The 21,108-nt window shown below is 39.5% G+C and overlaps 1 protein-coding gene across 2 annotated transcripts in view; it reads right to left on the bottom strand.

The window, feature by feature from the left end:
- CYTIP (cytohesin 1 interacting protein) overlaps positions 1-20,428 on the bottom strand; it is an 83,166-nt gene extending 62,738 nt beyond the window's left edge. The window contains exons 1-3 of one of the 2 annotated variants that reach the window (XM_005202482.5): positions 20,349-20,428; positions 19,341-19,388; positions 18,753-18,854 (exon numbers count right to left, since the gene is read on the bottom strand). In XM_005202482.5, the coding sequence (XP_005202539.1) occupies positions 18,753-18,755 (3 nt within the window). In that variant the 5' untranslated portion in view covers positions 18,756-18,854; positions 19,341-19,388; positions 20,349-20,428. The remainder of the gene's footprint in view (positions 1-18,752; positions 18,855-19,340; positions 19,389-20,348) is intronic. The other variant, XM_059876192.1, reaches the window with a different exon arrangement.
- Between the last annotated feature and the right edge of the window lie 680 nt (positions 20,429-21,108).

Below are 21,108 nucleotides of genomic sequence, written 5' to 3'. Positions count from 1 at the left end.
ACCTAGAGCCAGACATCCTGGACTACAAAGTCAAGTGGGCATTAGGAAGCACGTCTATAAACAAAGCTAGTGGAGGTGATGGAATTCCTGTTGAGTCATTTCAAATCCTAAAAGATGATGCTGTGAAAGTGCTGCACTCAATATGACAGAAAATTTGGAAATCTCAGCAGTGGCCACAGGACTGGAAAAGGTCAGTTTTCATTCCAATCACAAAGAAAGGCAATGCCAAATGATGTTCAAACTACTGCACAATTGCATTCATCTCACACACTATTAAAGTAATGCTCAAAATTCTCCAAGCCATGCTTCAACAATACGTGAACCAAGAACTTCCAGATATTCAAGCTGGATTTAGCAAAGGCAGAGGAACCAGAGATCAAATTGCCAACATCTGTTGGATCATTGAAAATCAAGAGTTCCAGAAAAACATCTACTTCTGCTTCACTGACTACACTAAAGCCTTTGACTGTGTGGATCACAACAAAAAGTGGAAAATTCTTCAAAAGATGGGAATACCAGACCACCTGACCTGCCTCTTGAGAAATCTGTATGCAGGTCAGGAAGCAACAGTTAGAACTGGACATGGAACAATGGAATGGTTCCAAGGTGAGAAAGGAGTACGTCAAGGCTGTATATTGTCACCCTGCTTAATTAATTTAAATGCAGAGTACATCATGTGAAATGCCAGGCTGGATGAAGCACAAGCAGGAATCAAGATTACCAGGAGAAACATCAATAACCTCAGATACACAGATGACACCACCCTTATGGCAGAAAGCAAAGAGGAACTAAAGAGTCTCTTGGTGAAAGTGAAAGAGGAGAGTAAAAAAGCTGGCTTAAAACCCAATATTCAAAAAACGAAGATCATGGCATCTGGTCCCATCATTTCATGGCAAAAAAATGGGGAAACAATGGAAACAGTGAGAGACTTTATTTTCTTGGGCTCCAAAATCACTGCAGAAGGTGACTGCAGCCTGAAACTAAAAGACACTTTCTCCTTGGAAGAAAAGCTATGACAAACCTAGAAAGTGTATTAAAAGTGTACTTTGCTGACAAAGGTCCATACAGTCAAAGCTATGGTTTTTCCAGTAGTCAAGTATGGATGTGAGAGTTGGACTATAAAGAAAGCTGAGCCCCAAAGAACTGATGTTTTTGAACTATGGTATTGGAAAAGACTCTTGAGAGTTCCTTGGACTGCAAGGAGTTCAAACCTGTTAGTCCTAAAGGAAATCAGTCCTGAATATTCACTGGAAGGACTGATGCAGAAGCTGAAACTCCAATACTTTGGCCACCTGGTGTGAAGAACTGACTCATTAGAAAAGACCCTGGGAAAGATCAAAGGCTGGAGGAAAAGGGGACGATAGAGGATGAGGCGGTTGTATGGCATCACCGACTTGATGGCCATGAGTCTGAGAAAGGTCTGGGGGTTAGTGAAGGACAGGTAAGCCTGAAGTGCTGCAGTCCATGGGGTCTCAAAGAGTCGAACATGACTGAGCAATTGAACTGAACTAAAGATATTCTCAAATATTAACACATATATGGAATCTAGAAAAATAGTACTGATGAACCTATTTGCAGGGAAGGAATGGAGGCACAGACATAGAGAATGGACTTATGAATACAGCAGGGAAGGAGATGGTAGAATGAATTGAGAAAGTAGCATTGACATATATACACTATGCATGTTTAAAATAGATAGTTAGTGGGAAGCTTCTATATAACCTAGGGCCTTTTGTGATGACCTGGAGTAGTGAAATGGGAGGAGGAAGGGAGGCTCAAGAAGGAGAGGATATATATATAGTTATGACTGATTCACATTGCTGTACAGCAAAAACCAACACAACATTGTAAAGCAATTATCTTCCAATTAAAAAACAAAACAAATATCTAAGCTATCCTGAGTGGCTGAGAACTGGCACAGCATGTAGACACAGAATCAGACAGTTGCTTTGGGAGGAAAGACAATCTCTTTCCTCCTTAAAGGATATAAAGGAACCAGCATTTTTAGGTGTAATTACAAGATAGAATATATGATGGCTTCGATAACAATTTGAGAACTTCTGCAAACGCCACATTGACTTACATTTTCCAGAATGTTAAAAGACCACTAAATTAAAATTTTTCCACCCACTTCCCCATTCTGCTTCCCCTTCAGAGTTTTCACTGGGGATGATGAGCTGTCTGCATGTTACAGATGACTGCCAGCCATAGGAGATCAAGGAGATTAGGTGGTTTACGATAATTTTGCATCTAACATTTAGCTTCAACTTGTATTTAGAGAAGTCTAGTATTATCTCAGCTATGTCAAAGCAACACCAATCCTTCCACTTGTTCTCATGTATAATTTTCCCATTCAAATTATATAGGATGGAGTAAGTCACCCAAAAGATGGAGTGTTGTAAGTTTTCTTCTTCCCCAATATATACCATATTCTAAAAAGTTTATGAAAATATAACCTAGCTCTGAAGGGCTGGAGTTATCTAAAGGAAATGGAGAAGATGAAGTTGTTCATGAGATTACATGGTGTGAGAGCACAACCATAGTATTTCATAATTGACAATGAGTTGTCTAAAGTTTTGTAGATTTCAGGGTAATGGCATCATCACCCTGCTTGCTAAGTCAAATGAGTAATGAGCAGTTCCTCTCTGACTCAAGAACCTCTATTTCTTCCTGTTTGGTTTAACTTACCCAAGTACCTTAGAAACAGATAAAATATTATTTCAGCTCCTTAAAGATGGCTGGACTTAATTTTTTTTTTATTATGAACTAGGTGTTTTACCTCTTGCAAATTTCTGGCATCTCAGGAAAATTTTTTATCTCCATTTTTGTTTCTTTAACTTAGAGATGATTCCAACTTCTGAACTGTAAGAAAACTCTCTATACTCACAATGAATTAAACCAAAAAAAGAAGAGTAAAAACTCTCCAAAGAAAAGAGAAATGATGCTAAAGGTTGTCAAGAGCCAACTGATTGCATTTTAATAAAATTTAGCCACTTTAAATCCCTTTTAGTATTAACAGGGATGAGATCAAACAAGCCAAGAGATTGACTAACACAATTTGGCTGATTCCACCACTGTGCAGTGAATAAGGACAAATGTATGTATGTGAATTGTAATGAACATGGAGAATAGACCAGACAAACTGCATATTCCAAACTTGTTGATACATCAGGTGGAATGGAATATAGGTACAAAGTATCCCTGATTAGCTCTGTGTGAAGTTTTTTTAAAGGGAAAAATTTACCTACAAAGATTGTGACAACATTTAGCTGGGACTTCTGAAAGTTGGTCTTAGCAACCATCAAAAAAAAGTTTTAAAGGATTTATGTGATACAACAGTCAGCCCTTTTCCAGGCCATTTTCCCCTCCATTTCATGTCTCTGCCTATGGCAATATTCTGAAAAAGTGTAAAGTCATGTTAAAATAACAATGGGCATTGATTTCCTTTTAAGTACTCTTCTATCGCAAGCCTTTAGCATTCATGTTGCTTCAATAGGAAGGCTACTCATTATAAGACAAATAAGGTTTGAGAGTCTAATGTATAACATGATATGATAGTTGGTAACACTGTATTGTATAATTGAAATTTGTACAAATATAGAATTTAAATGTTCTCACTAAAAAAAAAAAAAGGTAAACTTGTGATATGATGGATAGGTTAACTAACTCAGTCTGGGTGATCCTTTCATATGTATACATACATTAGATCATCATGCCATACACATTAAATATCTTACAGTTTTGTCCATTATATCTCAGTAAAGCTGGAGGTAAAAAAAAAAAAAAGAAGTCTATTGAGGTAGACAGTACTTCTAAATAAGAAATAAGAGCCCCACTAACCCATGACCTACAGCTAAATACACCTTCTATTCTTAGCCTTCCAGGTCATACCTCTTACTCCATCACTAGAAGTGCCTCTTCAATGATCTGATTAAAATCAATTTGACACCTGCTCTAACTTCATCCCTTCAAAATAAGGTATTTCTATACTTTTTAAAAATACATCTAAATTTAAAGGACATACATGCTCATAAGCCCCTTACCTAGAACAGAGAGTAAAAATTTAAATTTGTTTTTGCATTCTCCCTTATTTTATGTATTCTTACAATAAGTAAAAAATATTCTTATAATGTTTTTTACTGAAAAAGTTTTTATAGCATGCCAAAGCATCAATATATTTTCACATTACATAACAATTGCTGATATAAATAGTTTTAATCTGATAATCCAAGCACCTGGTGTCTTCCTGTCCCTGCGTGGAGTGGTTTCAACTAAAATACTTCAGATCATTTTTTATGACCAAGAATTAACAAGGCCAAGCCCATAACAACCAACACTAAGCAGATAGTATGAACAAAAACAAAAAACAAAACAGAACGTTAGTGCCGAATAAAACCTCTGCCCCAGGATGGAGTGTTCAGGCCTCCCCACTGAGTGCTGACTCAGTCTGACAGTGTTTCTCCATCACTGGGGCCCACCTGCCCTCGAGAAGACCCTTTGTCTGTCTTGTGTTTTGCACTGCATGTTTATGTTCACCACCACCCCTCCCCCACCAAATTCATGGGCTTCCCAGGTGGTGGTAGCGGTAAAGAACTCACCTGCCAATGCAGGTTCGATTGCTGGGTCAGGAAGATCTCCTGAAGGAGGGCATGGCAACCAACTCCAGTATTCTTTCCTGGAGAATCTCATGGACAGAGGAGCCTGGTGGGCTACAGTCCAGGGTCGCAAAAAGTCAGACACAACTGAGGCAACTTAGCATGCACATGCATGCCCCAAATTCATATATTGAAACCCTAATGCCCAATGTGATGGTATTTGGAGATGAGGCCTTCAGAAGGTAATTAGGTCTTAGGAGTGGAGCTCTAATGACACGATTAGTGCCCTTATCAGAAAAAGACAAGAAAGCTTGCCTCTGTCTATGCTCTCTCTACCACATGAGGACACAGCAAAAAGGAAGTTGACTCTTGGCAGAATCTGACCATTCTAGCCCTGTGATCTTAGACTTCCCAAACTCCAGAAGTGTGAGAAATAAAGATTTATTGTTTAAACCATCCAGTCAATGGTGTTTTTATAGCAGCCTGAGATTAACTCACATTGAAACCTGTGATAAATGTACAGTCCACAAAGTCTACCTGGCTATTTGGTCGTGTTGTTGCCAGAGTGTCCCCTAGCAGGAAGCACTGCTGGGATGCACAGGCTTTGGGGATCAAGTAAATTGTGAATGGAGCTCAAGCACCATTTACTGTTAAATATCGTATATTATTTGAATCTATTCCATAAACTGAGGATAATATTCAGTAAACCAAAGCTTCTCAAATTCTCTGAACCTCAGTAACCTCACCTGCAAAATGAAGATAATATATTTGTTTTTGCAGGGTTGTACTGAGAGATGAAAAAATGCCTAGGGCAGGGCTTGAAATATAGTAACTCAAAATTTAAAATGGCTTAATACTATGGAGAACAGTATTGAGATTCTTAAAAAACCCAAAAACAGAGCTACCATTTGATCCAGCAATCTACCTACTGGGCATAGTCGGGAGAAGATAGTAATTCAAAAAGATATATACATGTCAATGCTCATTGCAGCACTATTTATGACAGCTAAGACATGGAAGCAACATAAATGTCCATCAACAGAGAAATGGATAAAGAGGATGTGGTATATACAACACAGTGGAATATTACTCACCCATAAAAAAGAACGAAATAATGCCATTTGCAGCAACATAAACCTAGAGATTATCATACTAAATGAAGTTAGTCACACAGAGAAAGACAAATGTCATATAATACCACTCATAAGTGGAATCTAAAACAATGAAACAGGTTTTTTGTTTACAAAACAGAAGCAGACTCACAGACAGAGGACACAGGCTTGTGGTTGCCAAAGGGGAAAGGTGAGGAAAGGGATGAATTGGGAGGTTGGGATTGGCATATGCACGCTACTATATGTAAACAGATGATCAACAAAGACCTATTGGATAGCACAGGGAACTCTACTCAATACTCCGTAATAACCTATAACGGGAAAAGAATCTGAAGATTAGATATATGAGTATGTATAACTAAATCACGGTACAGCTAAAACTAACAGAACATTGTGAATCAATTATACTCCAGTATAAAACGAAAATCTCAAAGTCTTAGTAGTAGTGGTAAGAGGAGAAGGAAAAGTGGTAATAGTAGAAATAGTCATAGTGGTTGTTGCAATAGTCGTAAGGTAGTAGTAGTCGTAAGGTAGTAGTAGTCGTAAAGTAGTAGTAGTCATAAGGTAGTAGTAATAACATTAGTAAAGACACTGGAATACTACTGAAAGAATGATAAGGAGAAATAACGACCCATGACATTGTAGGCTAAGCATGTTCAAGAGCCATCATGCCAGGCATAAGAAATTTGAGTCAGTGAAGTCTGCTTCTAAGCAGAACAAGGAAGAATCTACAGAAAACATCCTGGGAAAATGACCGCATCACTTCAGCTTTGGCTACATAGATCTTCTCTAATGAGGCTATTCACAAGAAGGGTCCATTCTAGGAGGTCACTTGATGAGATTTGAACAAACCTCCAGGCAAGTTGGATCTGCAGTAGGACACCAGAAGAACCCTTCAATCCAGAAAGGCACATTCAGGATTTCTGTTCACAATATCACTGCTTATGTAATTTCTTTGTGACGTGAATTAAGTAATACTGAGAAAACACCCCAAAGTTTTAACAAACCATAGCACCACGAAAAACAATGATTTCCACTTCCCTATCTCTTGTCAGAGTCTGGCCAAGCTTGGTTTGGATGATTTACTACTCTGTCATTCTGGTGCTTCTGGAGCCCCAGGGTAAGTTTGTGTCACATGCTTCACCCATGTGTCTCCCATGAGGAGGGACTTGGAAGCATCAGACCCACACAGCCTCGCTCCTTCAGGTTTTAGCTTCCTTCTCCAGGACAGTTTCCATGATTAGCCTCTCCAAGGACCCATGTGAGTGTCTGTCTTATGCACCGTGTTCTGCCGCAGTACGTGGGATCTTTCTTAACACAACATCCTGTAACCAGCTCTCTGTTTTCTAGAATTTCTGAAGGATTTAAGCTCTCTCGAGGCAAGGTCACTTTCCTTTTCTTCACTTGTATCTCTGTCACACAGCTAAGTGCCTGGCAATTGTTGGTGCTCTCTCTGTATTTGCTAAAAGAATGACTGACTGTGAAGCAACAGTGGAGAAGGGTTCACATCAGAGGTTAAGAGCAACGAGGATTCCAAGAAGGAACACAGGGACTTACGTGACATGGAGTAGAACTGCAGGCTGATACACCTGCACACTTCTAAAGAAACTTGGTGACCGCAGATGCATTTGAGCCTACCTATAGACGTTCCAACTTAAAATTTACAATTCTGGTTGTGACTTTTACATTTACAAAGGAGCAGCCAAAATCAATAACTGTCCTACCAGTAGGTGCGTACCCACTGAAAGGTGAACTGGCTCAAGTGAAGAAATGTTCCTGTAAATAGGCACAACACCACTTGCATTTAAAAAAGTGGCATTTGGGGTACAGTATTTGGTGACAGGCAAAACTGCCTTCAGAGAGAAAGAGGAGATGGGAAATGAAAGAAAGTGAGCGCTGAGGAGTATGAATTCACAGGCATCGCCTTGGCTCAGCAGAGCAAAGCATCAAAACAACGCATATGTACGATGACTAATGCCATGGGACTCAGTGACATCACTCTTCGGAGATTCAGCAACCAGAAAGTCACATCCTGGGCTGATGGAGAACCCTGTGGAATCTTACTGAGTCTGAGGATAAGGAAAATGCTCCTCTCTACATAATAGAGTTCAGCGATGACTCAATGGAAAAATACAGCTTTAAGTACACTTTATTCAAGATCTTCAGACATGAATAATTATGTTCATAGTTTAACTAAAAACCACTGATATCTTCTGAAAAGGAATTTAAAAAAATAGCATTCTTTTATGTCATGCCCACCTAAGTGGTCACTCACCATTGGAATATGGTGGACAGGCTAGTGCAAGGGAAGATGCGATGAGACCCCCAGAGTAATCTGAGACAGAAGCTGAACCTATACTTGAGTGTGTGGATCAGGGATCCAGTATGCTGAGAGCAAGCACATAAGGGCCTATCTCTAGAAGGGTTTGATTATAGCTAAGAGGTCCAGTTGAGAACTGAAAATTCAGGGAAATAAATTCTATTGGCTATGGAACCAAGCCTACAGCCAGGAGATTAGCACATCCAACTTCAGGGGAGAAAAGCGTTTGAAGAAAATAGGCCTTCATATACCTCCAAGACAGATGAGGCCAACTGAAGTAAAGATAGGAAAAACTGGAAACTTCTGTATTTTTAAACTATAGAGAAGTTAAAGCAATAGTTAATAGACAAATTATGTCTATATTTGCTGCTGCTTCCTAAACTCTCAAAATTTATAATATAGCAATGAATTGGAAAGCATATTCATGGACTTAAATAAAATATAGAGAAACTGCTAGAGACTGAATTCCAACATTCATTTCTTTGAAAACACCTTAACTAGACATTTTAAAGGTAACTGAAAATCTATGTGGCATCTGTAAAAACATGAGTTTGGGCAGCAAACTGGTTTGTTTTAGGAAAACACTTTCATCAACATATCCCAAGGGATAGGTTGGCTTCCCAATGGCTGAGTGAGAAGCCCAGGTCAGTCCTTGCAGTTGCTCTATCGATTCCAATGCTCTGAAGGTGTTAGCCAAAAGCATTCATTGTTCCAGTATCTTTATTTGCTCTACACTCCATTCCAGCTCTGCCACAGTCTCAGATTTGAGATCATATTTATGTGCCTTTCACCATTTTCAAAGAACTACCTTTTTTTCTTTGTCTCTGTATTGCACCCTGTATTTCTTTCTTTTTTCTTATTTAAAATAATTTTCCCCATTATTATGTCTGTTTTAGGCAGTTTGTAAAATATAAAAATCCATTCCACCACCAATTATCACTGTGAACATTTGTCATGACTTTTCTAGTCCTTTTTATTGGTATTAATTTAACTAGATTAAACAGTTATATATAAATAATTATATATATATATCTGCTTTTATTACACTTAGAGCACTATCTAATAACTGTTTTCTTTCCTCACTAAGAATTACTCACAAAATGATCTTAATTTGGTGTGATGGTCCATCCTATAGCTATAGCACTGTTGCTGCTGCTGCTGCTAAGTGGTTTCAGTCGTGTCTGACTCTGTGTGACCCCTCAGATGGCAGCCCACCAGGCTCCTCCGTCCCTGGGATTTTCCAGGCAAGAATACTGGAGTGGGTTGCCATTTTCTTCTCCAGCTATACCACAGTTTCCACTTATTACTAATTAATTCAATTTTATTAAACGTTATTTCTAATAATTCACTATTAGGAATAATGATCGCTATAAAAATGTGAACATAAATCTTTGTCCACACAGTCATTTTTGTAGAACAAAATCCTTATATGAGAAAATATCGGTTTGAAAAATATAGCTGGTTTTAAGGCCCTTGATGGTGGTGGTTTAGTTGCTAAGTCGTGTCTGACTCTTGCAACCCATGGACTTTAGCCCGGCAGGCTCCTCTGTCCATGGGATTCACCAGGAAAGAATACTGGAGTGGATTGCCATTTCCTTCTCCAGGGGATCTTCCAGACCCAGGAATCGAACCCAGGTCTCCAGCATTGCAGGAAGACTCTTTACCAACTGAGCTATGAGGGAAGCCCAGGCTCATGATGGATATTGCTAAATTAATGGCAGAAAACTTGCACATTAAATCGTTCATCCCTCCTGCAGAATTCCTGACAAACTTGATTATTATCAGTTAAAAATCTTTGCTAAAATGAAAACTGCTACCAAAAATCTTTGCTAAAAGGTGCTCTGTGAAAACTGCTACCAAATTTTTGTTTTAATTTGAATTTTTGAAAATGTGCCCTTCTTTTAATACAAGAGAAGGTTAGGATTTTTCATATTTTATTAATCATTCTGTTTCCTCCTTTATGATTTGCTTATAGATATGTATGAAAAATCACAATTTCCTTAATGTGTTAATAGCTGTTTATCTTTTCATTTGGCTTATAACATACAGAAAATTCTTTTAATTTTTTGTTCATCAATCGTTTCCTCTGTCATTTCCTTAATTGCTTTTAAGTTTAGAAAATATTTTTCCATCTAAAGATCAGATAAATATTCAAATATATTTCTTCCAAATTATTTTGGTTTAAGTATTTACACTTAGCTTTTTAATCTATTTGGAATAAAATGGGTATTTTTATGGGGATTCACTAAACTGAATTTTTTTAATCTAAATACTCTATTTCCCCAAAATAGCATTTTAAATTACCCATCCCCTGTCTCACTGATTTATGGTACTTAATTTATCCTATTAAGCTTTTCTGTTATTCTATCCTATTTATTTTCATTAAATTAATAGCTGTGATCTTTAGCTAGTACTGGTTCTTGTTCTCAGATTTCAACTCTACCCCTTACTAGTTATCTAGCAGTAGACTAATTATGGCCTCTGTGACTCAGTTTCCTTACCTGTAAAATAGGCATATCAGTATTATTCCCATCATGACACTGTCATGAAGAGAACATTGATTAATAAAATAAAGAACTTAGAACAATGTTTGGCACATAGAAAGCACCACAGAGTGTTGGCTATTACTGTTGCCATTCTGTGTTAGCAAGGCAAATCTTTTTTGCAACCCTGATCTTTCAAATTTTTCATACCTCCTTTAACTGTTTTTTTTAAATAACCTTTATTTTCAAATGAAAATAGATTTCTTTTAATTTTCTGATAATAAAAAATATATGTCCACTATAAGAACATTTTTCAGAAAATGCATAAATATAACTTTAAATCACTTAACACCCACCACCCAAAATACATGTTCTTAATACTTAGCTAGGAAATTTTCAAATATTGACTCTCTATTCATTGGGTACAACCTCTTATTCTGATAGAAGGTTGAGAGTCCAAGGCACACAAAGAATGGGCATCTACAGCTAAATGTGAAAGAGTAACATAATAAGCAAATGCAAGCTTTGCCCAAGGGGCTACATTTCTCAGAACCATCCTACATTGAATTTACCAGCTTCAATTTTGTCTTTCTCTGCTTCTTTTAACCTGGTTTAAAGACCAACAAAAATTGTGAACACAAAAGAATGTTCTAGGAAAACAGATCCCAGCTTTTGGGGAGTGCTTGGTTTTTTCAGGTAATAATGAGTCACAGTAGACTTACATCATTCAGAACAGTAACTGTGGTGCAGAGTTTTCTGTGGCCTTGAGCTGACTGTACTATCAAAGAGAAGGCTTCCAGGAAGAGGTGTCTCTACTTACACACCTGTGCTGCTGCCTAGTCATCTCAGGATCAGTATCAGTGATTATAAAATACAGAGGAGGCAGAAGACAGTGCAACTATCATTTGGTAGACATTCACTGTCAAAGGGGAGTCATAAAACATCATTCAGTCCCATACAAAAGTGGAAAATCTATTATCTATTTAGAAAGCAGATTTCTCTATTTTGACTGTTTATAATAATATAATAATATTTCAATATAAATTAACTTTAAGTAGACTATCTTTTAGAGTAGTTTTAAGATCACAGCAAAATGGAATAGAAAGTACAGAGTTCTCATATGCCCCTTGTCCTCATACACACACAGCCACACCCACCATCAACATTCCACTCCAGGGGATTTGTTACCACTAATGAACCTACACTAATGTATTATTATCACGCATAGTCCAGAGTTCATATTAGGGTTCACTTCGTGTGTTGTACATTCTGTGGGTTTGGGTAAGTATCTAAGGACATGTATCCACCATTGTGGTATCATACAGACAAATCTCACTGCTCTAAAATCCTTTGTTCTCCACTGGCTCATCTCTCTGTACCCCCACTCCCTAGCAATCAGTGATCTTTTCACTGTCTGCAAGTTTTGCCTTTTCCTGGATATCACATAGCTGAAATTTGGAATCAAACATTTTGTAGCCTTTTCAGGTAGTCTTCTTTCACTTAGTACTATGTATTTAAGATTCTTCCATGTTCTTTCATGGCTTGATAGCTAGCTCATTTTTTAGTACTGAATAATATTCCATGGTCTGGGCATACACAGTTTATTTACCTACTAAAGAACATTTTGGTTGCTTTCTAGTTTGGGCATTCAGGTGCAGGCAATAATGTAGATGTAATTTTTCAGCTCATTTGGGTAAATAAGGATTGCAGTTGCTAGATTCTGTGGTAAGTACATGCTCAGTTTTATAAGAAACTATCAAACTGTCTTCCAGAGTGACTGTATCATTTCTAATTCCCACTAGCAATTAATAAGCGTTTCTGTTGCTCCCCATCTTGACTAGCATTTAGTGTTGTCCGTGTTCTATATTTTCACCATTCAAATAGGTGTGTACTGGTATCTTACTGTCATTTCAGTTTGCAATTCTGTAATGAGATGATGCTGGGCATCTTTATAAATGTTTATCTGCTATTTGTATATCTTCTTTGAAGAAGTGTCCATTTTGGATCTTTTGTACATTTATTAATCAGCTTGGTTTTTTATCGTTGAGTTTCAAGTTTCTTTGTATATTTTGGATAGCTGTCTTTTATCAGGTATGTCTTTTATAAGTATCTTCTCCCAGTATGTCTGGCCATTTCATTTTCTTGACAGTATCTTTCACAGGTAAGTTATATAACTTATATCAATTAATTTTTGCCCCCCAAGGGTGCACAGTGTAACAGGCTATGGAGGGCAAGTTTTCCTTCTATCCCAGATGTGACCTGCAGAGCCTCAGTAGTGAGATAAAGAAGATGGATAACTAGCGACTAAAGCCACCATCTCCTTCAAGGCTCACTAAAGTGAAAGTGAAAGTCGCTTAGTCATGCCCAACTCTTTCTGACCCCATGGACTATACAGTCCATGGAATTCTCCAGGTTGGAATACTGGAGTGGGTAGCCATTCCCTTCTCCAGGGGATCTTCCCAACCCAGGGATCGAACCCAGGTCCCCCGCATCGCAGGGGGATTCTTTACCAGCTGAGCCACCAGGGAAGCCCAAGAATACTGGAGTGGGTAGCCTATCCCTTCTCCAACGGATCCTCCCATCCCAGGAATCAAACTGGTGTCTCCTGCACTAAGGCACAGGTGAAAAACTCTGTTGCTCTCCACTGTCATTCATACTGTGCCCTCTCCTTCCCCGGTTGAGTCTAAAAGGAAAACTGAAATGGAAAAGAGAAGCAGAAAATCGTCAAAGCTGTGAGGCAGCCTTAGTAAGGGTGGGAAGGGAGTGATGTTTGAAGTTCTTCATCTACACCTCTCACCACTGAACAAGTGTAGCAGCTGCCAAGAGAGCCATTCTTAAAACCAGAGAGCAGTGCCTACAGTAAGGGAATGCTGCCATTTCATGTCTAGCTTTGACATCTGTATAGGTGGTGGCCTTGCTAATCCACCCACCCCACCCCCCACCCTGTACCTGTTTGAACAGAAGGAAAAATTGAGATGTAGAGAAGAGAGAAGGCACAATCCTGGAGCATGTGTCCATGTGCCAAGTGAACTCAGGGGAAATGGCCAGGTTTGTGCTCTCTTACCACGTTCCATGCATGAGGGCTGGCTGCTGAAGGAGCAGACCTCAGCAGCAGGAGGCTGAGTGGCTTGCAGGCCTTCCTGTGGCAGGGTTTCCTATATCACTGACTGTCCACTGAAAACCCTCCTATGGATGCCTACCATCCAGAGAGCTGGCCAGTGCACATTAAGCAGAAAAAGAGCCAAAAACTTACACAGAAGAACTACAGGTACACTATTAAATGTGAAAGACTTGTCCTCTTTTCTTCTCCTTCCTCCCTGCCCCAAATATCATGAAACTGTAGTAGCCTAGAAATGTGAGAGGGTATGGTATCTCAGAGATATAACACAGCTGTGTCCTTCTGATCTCTAAACCTTACTTCTGTCCTGTGATATTGGAGGGCACCATTTTCAATTGGGTGAGATTGAGTTTTTACAGCACAGAATTGGTTTTGTTTTTGTTTTACAGAAAAAGAAAACTGACCAAGCCATCATTGTATCTGCTCAAAGAAAAGGGAGATTTGACAAAGCTTCAGTAATTAGAGAAGAAAAAAATTGTTACTTTCACGCATATGCCCTAGGCCAGTTCAGACTTCTCAGTAAACTCATTACTCAAAGTAAAAAAAAAATATAATATTACCATTAAGAATAGAAGTGCTCCATTAAAATGATCATAAGTGGAAAATGAACGAACAGGACACTAATATACTTTGCATTATATTTATGAATAAAAATTAGGAAACAAAGAGAAACAATACAAAATTATTATGAATGCAGTTGTACAGCAGATGTAAGGTATATTAGAGTAGAAGGGCTTCCCAGGTGGTGCTAGTGGTAAAGAACCTGCCTGCCAATGCAGAAGATTTAAGAGATTCAGGTTCGATCCCTAGGTTGGGAAGATCCCCTGGAGAAAGGCAAAGCAATCCACTCCGGTATTCTTGCCTGGAGAATCCCATGGACAGAGGAGCCTGGTGGGCTACAGTCCCTGAGATTGCAAAAGAGTCGGACATGGCTGAAGGGACTTGGCATAATGACCCAAAAGGAGTAGAAACATGGGTTTTGGAATTAGGAAGACCTAGGTTCAAATCCTGACTGTGCTGTTTGCTGTCTCTGTGACCTCTCATAATCCTCCTGGAAAATGGTCACAAGGTTAACCTCGTTAACCTTAACAAGGTTAGTATAAGGATGAAAGACGAAATGTGATGATTGGAGTGGGTAGCCTTTCCCTTCTCCAGGGGATCTTCCTAACCCAAGGATGAAGTCCAGGTCTCTCACATTGCAGGTGGATTCTTTACCAGCTAAGCCACAAGGGAAGCCCATAATACCTGTCAGCTGATAGGTATTCAAAAAAATAATGGCTTCTGTTATCACTGTTTGCTTCACTATTTATCATTACTGTCAATTTCACAGTTGTTTATCCAGAGAACTAACAGCATTGGTTAAAAACATATTTAAGTTGAAATTTGAATTTGTGTGGGGAAAACACTAAAAATTTCATGCTGCTGCTGCTGATGCCAAGTCGCTTCAGTCGTGTCTGACTCTGTGCGACCCCATAGACAGTAGCCCACCAGGCTCCTCTGTCCCTGGGATTCTCCAGGCAAGAATACTGGAGTCGGTTGCCATTTCCTTCTCCAATGCATGCATGCATGCTAAGTCGCTGCAGTCGTGTCCGACTCTGCGCAACCCTATGGACAGCAGCCCACCAGGCTGCTCCGTCCACAGGATTCATTAGGCAAGAACACTGGAGTGGGTTGCCAAAAAATTTCATAGTTCAGGGTAAACAAAATTCCTGAAAATAGCTCTCATCTGGTGACAACTTAGGTACTATAGTTAGGGACTACTTTCCAGATGAGAGAAATATAAAATGAAATGTTTAAAGTGTTGGGATTTGGCCCACCATCTACGCCTTATCACCATGTATCAGGCCTAGAAGGACATTTAGAGAGGAGAAAGTGAAAGTGAAGTCACTCAGTCGTGTCCGACTCTTTGCGACCCCATGGACTGTAGCCTACCAGGCTCCTCAGTCCATGGAATTTTCGAGGCAAGAGTAGTGAGTGCATTGCCATTTCTCTCTCCAGGGGATCTTCCCAACCCAGGGATCAAACCCGGGTCTCCCACATTACAGGCAGATGCTTCACTGAGCCACCAGGGAAGTTTAGAGAGGAGAGTAAGGCCCAAAGAAGCTAAATTACTTGCCTGCAGATACTTTGAGCCTACCTAACCCTTGGACTCCAGTACTCTTGCCTGGAAAATCCCATGGATGGAGGAGCCTGTTAGGCTGCAGTCCATAGGGTCACGACGAGTCGGACATGACTGAGCGACTTCACTTTCACTTTTCACTTTCATGCATTGGAGAAGGAAATGGCAACCCACTCCGGTGCTCTTGCCTGGAGAATCCCAGGGATGGCGGAGCCTCCTGGGCCGCCGTCTATGGGGTCGCACAAAGTCGGACACAACTGAAGCGACTTAGCAGCAGCAGCAACAACCCTTGGACTGCAAGGACATCCAACCAGTCCATTCTAAAGGAGATCGGTCCTGGGTGTTCACTGGAAGGACTGATGTGGAAGCTGAAACTCCAATACTTTGGCCACCTCATGTGAAGAGTTGACTCATTGGAAAAGACTCTGATACTGGGAGGGATTGGGGGCAGGAGGAAAAGGGGACGACAGAGGATGAAATGGCTGGATGGCATCACCAACTCAATGGACATGAGTCTGAGTGAACTCCAGGAGTTGGTGATGGACAGGGAGGCCTGATGTGCTGGGATTCATGGGGTCGCAAAGAGTCAGACACGACTGAGCGACTGAACTGAACTGAACTGAACTGAACCCTTTCCTGTTCATATCCCTCATCTATTAACTTGTTGGCTGGTTCAGCCATAGCTTACATTCAAGTGCTGATAAATGTCATCTTTGTCTTTTAAGAAAGGCACCAAACTGGGACTTCCCTGGTGGTCCAGTGGCTGAGACTCCATGCTCCTAATTCAGGGGGCCTGGGTTCGATCCCTGGTCAGGGAACTGGATCCCACATACTGCAACTAAGAGTTCTCATGCTGCAACTAAGACCTGGTGTAGCCAAAGAAATAAGTTTGTTTGTTTGTTTTTTTAAAGGCACCTAACTAGGAAATCAGTCCCATTTCCTCTTCTCATCATCTTGGGAGAGAAACTGGCAGCAGCCATCCGAAAGCCAGCCAGCCAGTTCAGTACAACCTGACATCACACTGAATTACCAGAAAATGATTTCATTTAATGACAGTCTATTTGATTTGTGGGTCCTGTTTCCTTCCTCCCTTTGACTGTTTCTCTCTTCATTCATTATTCCTTTGATGTAGGGTGGGTGGCAGAGATGAACAAATCACTGAATTTGATGCATTTCACTTTGTTCCATTTTAGACGTTCTTATAATGGTTTTCCCAAGGAAAATCCATTCAAGTATTGATTTAAATACTATTTGGGGATCAATTATAATTCCAATTAACTGTGCCATCTGTGTTGTTCATTACTATTCTCGGGAAACATTCACGATGGTGAGAAACTGTGTCTCCCAAGCTCGTGTTTATTCATCTTCTGGTCTAGGATCTATCTTCAGACGCTGCACCTGGACCCTCAGGATCCAGGAGCTAGCCTCCTGGTTGATCCTGCTTTGTATCTGCTGCAAACTATCTTCCTGGCTTCAGAGGAATTATCATTGACATTTCTTTCTCTCCCCACCACAAGAGTAAATGTTTACTAATTACTTTATTATATGCCAGTCACTCTGCTAGGTGATTTGTATTGTTTCTTTAAATCCATGAGGTAGACAACAAGGTTCTCCTCTTTCAAAAAAGAATATGAATTTCAGAAAGAAAAGCACTTTCCGAAAAAGCCACAAGGGTATTTGAACCCAGGTCTGGGTGCCACAGGCACTGCTTCTTCATCTGGGCTGCTCAGTCCCTCTCAGCACCAGGTGGCTGGTGGCTTCTGAACCAACAGTCCTCTGATGAGATCAACAAGCTAGAGAAACTCTATACATTCTTTCTCAAGAGTAATGTCCTCCCACACCTACCTCTTTTACAAAGTAAAGACTCCCAGGGATACATATTCCCAACCCCAACTGCTGACTTCCTGGATCAGAATCACTAGAAGTAACAACAATCTCCAGAAGTTCCAGAACTAGTCCTAGAACATTTTTGCATCCTAAAACTTTGAGATCCACTGCTCTGTCTTTTCTCTTTGACACCAAAACTGTCCTTTAATAAAGTTTTCTTGGAGACAATGTCCTGACCTCTGGTGGTTGAACCAAAAGTGTGACCGCCTTGATGAGCATTTGAGGGAACACTGTAATCTGCTCACAGCTCACCTTCTGGCTGCAACTTTTTGAGTAAGTTCCAGCTGCCTCTGCCTGAGCTCTGATTACCTTATTCAGGCTGGTCTCACAGAAAGTACATAAAGCACCTAGTTTAGTGATCTTTTTTCATAGCAGCTACAAAAAGAAATATCTTTTTTGATCAGTAAGTTTTTTTGATTGTCTATTCTTTGCAGACTGTACAGAGCTAAGAACACAGTCCCTGTCCTCAGAAAGGCTAATGTGGATATAGATAAGAAAATAATAAGTCTTCTCTACCTTTTTTCTTACACACACACACAGACACGGTAAATTTCCATTAGCTGCCTTATCCTGTTTTCGTCATTAGCATATCATATTTGAACTCCAGTGCTCAGTCCATTTAAATTTGGCTTCTCACCAATTTCCTCTTTCCTTTTCTCTTAACAAGAACCTTCAACTTTCTAAATCAGCCTATTTTATTGGTATTTTTCCTTTCTTGCAGTAACATCATACTCCTATTTTTACTGGACCTTTATAACTGTTGGCCAAAATTGTCTGGATGTCACAAATTCAACATTTGCCTGAAAGAAGACATCCCTGTGATCAAATCTACTGACCATATGCTATCAGAGAAAGTAGAAGAGACATAGTAGCAAGCATATCAACCAAAAAGAGACCCAGTAAACAAGTAGAAGCTGAAAATATTTAGGAACTAAACCAGAAAGAACCAAGCAGCTCATTAAACACTTTGAATAAAGAATTCTCAACAATAATTCTGTTCATATTTTATTTATCTTATTATAAAACACTTCATTAGAATTTGTTCATTTCCTCCCCTCCCCCACATCAAAGACAAGAACATAATGAGAATCAAGCACAGATTTCAAAGTCGAACTTACCATAGAAGTTTAGCTGGTAAACCTCAGCCAGAGATCCCTCCTGGTTGCCACACCAGAGCTGTAAGGTATAATCTGGTCTGCTCTAAATGAATTTACAGCCCCCTGCAATGCAACAAGACACTGACATTCCGAAAAGGAAATTCAGTCTCACCCTAATTCATGCTGCCCTTCTCCTTCTTCCTGAAGGGGGTTCCCATCTATTTATTTCAGGACATGGGAAAACTGTTTAGTATCAAATACCTCACAAAAATAAACAACAAAAATTCAGTAATGCCTACTGATCCTTGAGCCCTGTACAAATGGAAAATCAAGGCTCTTCATTCTATACTGAATTAAGTAGAGAAAAAAACCATTTCTTATCAGAAGTCACTCCTATCTAAATGTTTCACATGTGGATTTTATGGGGACACTTAAGTTTTCAGAGTTTCAAATGCTACTTACTATAAACTAACCCCAAATTTTATTCCCCTTGCTTTTGTTTTCAGATTAATGTGTTCAGTTTAATTGGAAGGCCCTTCCATAATTTGTTCTAAACAAAATTTAAGACCTTTGGTTTACTTCATGCTGTTCAACTAAAGTCAGACTTACCTGAGTTTTCCCTTTAAAGCAAAGCAGACACCATTCATGTGGTCTGTCCTTTCAACAGAAAACCATGTTAGTTTTTTATCCACATAATATTCATTTCCAGTCCCTAGAAACAATTTCTAGAGAGAGCAAATTTGCCACACATACAGCAAGTAGCATATAAATATGCATCATGAAAAATTTTCCACACACAGAGAAAACATCATGATTTGGTTTGGAAAACAAGTCATTTTAAAAGTTGTGGAAAATAGGATCTGTTCCTGTCTTTAAGGCAAGATCTGCCGCTGACAGTCATTTTAGTTATTCTGTGCCTGTAACCAGCTTTCCCTGAATTACCTTGAGATAATCATGGAGTGTGATCAATTGCAAGCTCATATATTGTAACCTCAAAAAGAAAAAAAAATTCTTTTTCTTGAATTTGTTCATAAAGGACAGCTATTCTTAATAGAAAACAGTTTTGTTTCCCAAATCACATTTGAACTGTTTAATTATTGACTTTCTAAATATCAAGACAATGTTTATAGCAATAAACACCTTGGAAAACATTGCAGCCTATGATTATCTATTGTGAGATAGAATCTCTCTTTTTCATCATCAAATATAAAAAAAAAAAACTTATAGGGAAAGTAATCATAAAAGTTGAAGTTTCTACCCATGTAAAAGAAACACATCTTCTCTTATTGAGTTCCTTCTTATAAAACTAGTATTTTCTACCAGTTACTATCAAGGTTTTGTATTGTGTGTCTAAAATCATACACACTTTAGAAACCAGCTGCTTCGGCGTGTGCTCCCAATTGCCTCTACGACACCCTCTATCTCCCTTCAGGATCTAAATCAATGTATCCTCACAGATCAACCTGCCTGTCCCAATAGTTTCTTCCATGGCTGACGAAGAATCTGCACCCTTCTATACACCAGTTGCTCTAAGTGTTATTAGGATCAACCCAAATTCCATTTTACCAGAGTCTCTTGCGAAGTCTTAAATCTTTCTGGCATGTGCTCTGCCCCTACCTGTGCTGCAGGGCTGGAGGTGGCAGGGAAAAGGCAGCGAGAGCAGTGTGGCTGCCTTCTGGGAGATCCTGGCCCGGCACAGAGCCGGGGAAGGCAAAGCCGGAGGAAGGAGAGGAGGAGGAATTCGTGTGCCACTGCAAATGTGAAAGGGTGCCAAAAAAAACACCATTCTTTTTCCCAAGAAGTTCAAAGAGCTTTGCAAACATTAACTCAGGAGCCCAAGTAGTCATGCAGAAATTATTAACCTATTATGCCCTTAAAGTAACCACCGCAAGCAAAGTCATGAGCAAAGGGAGTCTATTCGTTGTTTCACTAGACCTCAGATGTTTATTGAGTACCTACTACGTGTGAGGCCCTGAAGGTACAGAAACAAGCAAGACGGCCAAGATCTGTGCTCCTCCAGGCTCTAATGCTAGTCCCCAGCCTTTGTTTGCCCAGTCAGGGTACAAAGCACCTGGCTACACTCTTATTACACTTATTTACACTTTATTTTTGCCCAAATTGTTTAATGGGATGTGCTCCATCCTTCAGAATGCCTATAATGTGCTAAGTGCTGAGGAAACACAGAAAAGAAAGATTACCTGTAAATCTCATTACGATGATCAGAGTTGGGGAGTATCAGTTCAAAGTGCTTTATTTTAAGAAGCCATAAGCAAAGCTTTATTGTGAGTAGTCCTGTCTCTTGCAATGTTTATGGAATTACTATAGGCAGACAAAAAGAGTTAAGATCAGTAATATTATTCCAAGCAGTTTATATTAG

This window comes from Bos taurus, chromosome 2 (assembly GCF_002263795.3).
Source record: "Bos taurus isolate L1 Dominette 01449 registration number 42190680 breed Hereford chromosome 2, ARS-UCD2.0, whole genome shotgun sequence".
NCBI classification, from domain to species: domain Eukaryota; kingdom Metazoa; phylum Chordata; class Mammalia; order Artiodactyla; family Bovidae; genus Bos; species Bos taurus.
Note: the sequence above shows the minus strand (reverse complement) of the source record. Positions and strands in the feature narration are given on the sequence as shown.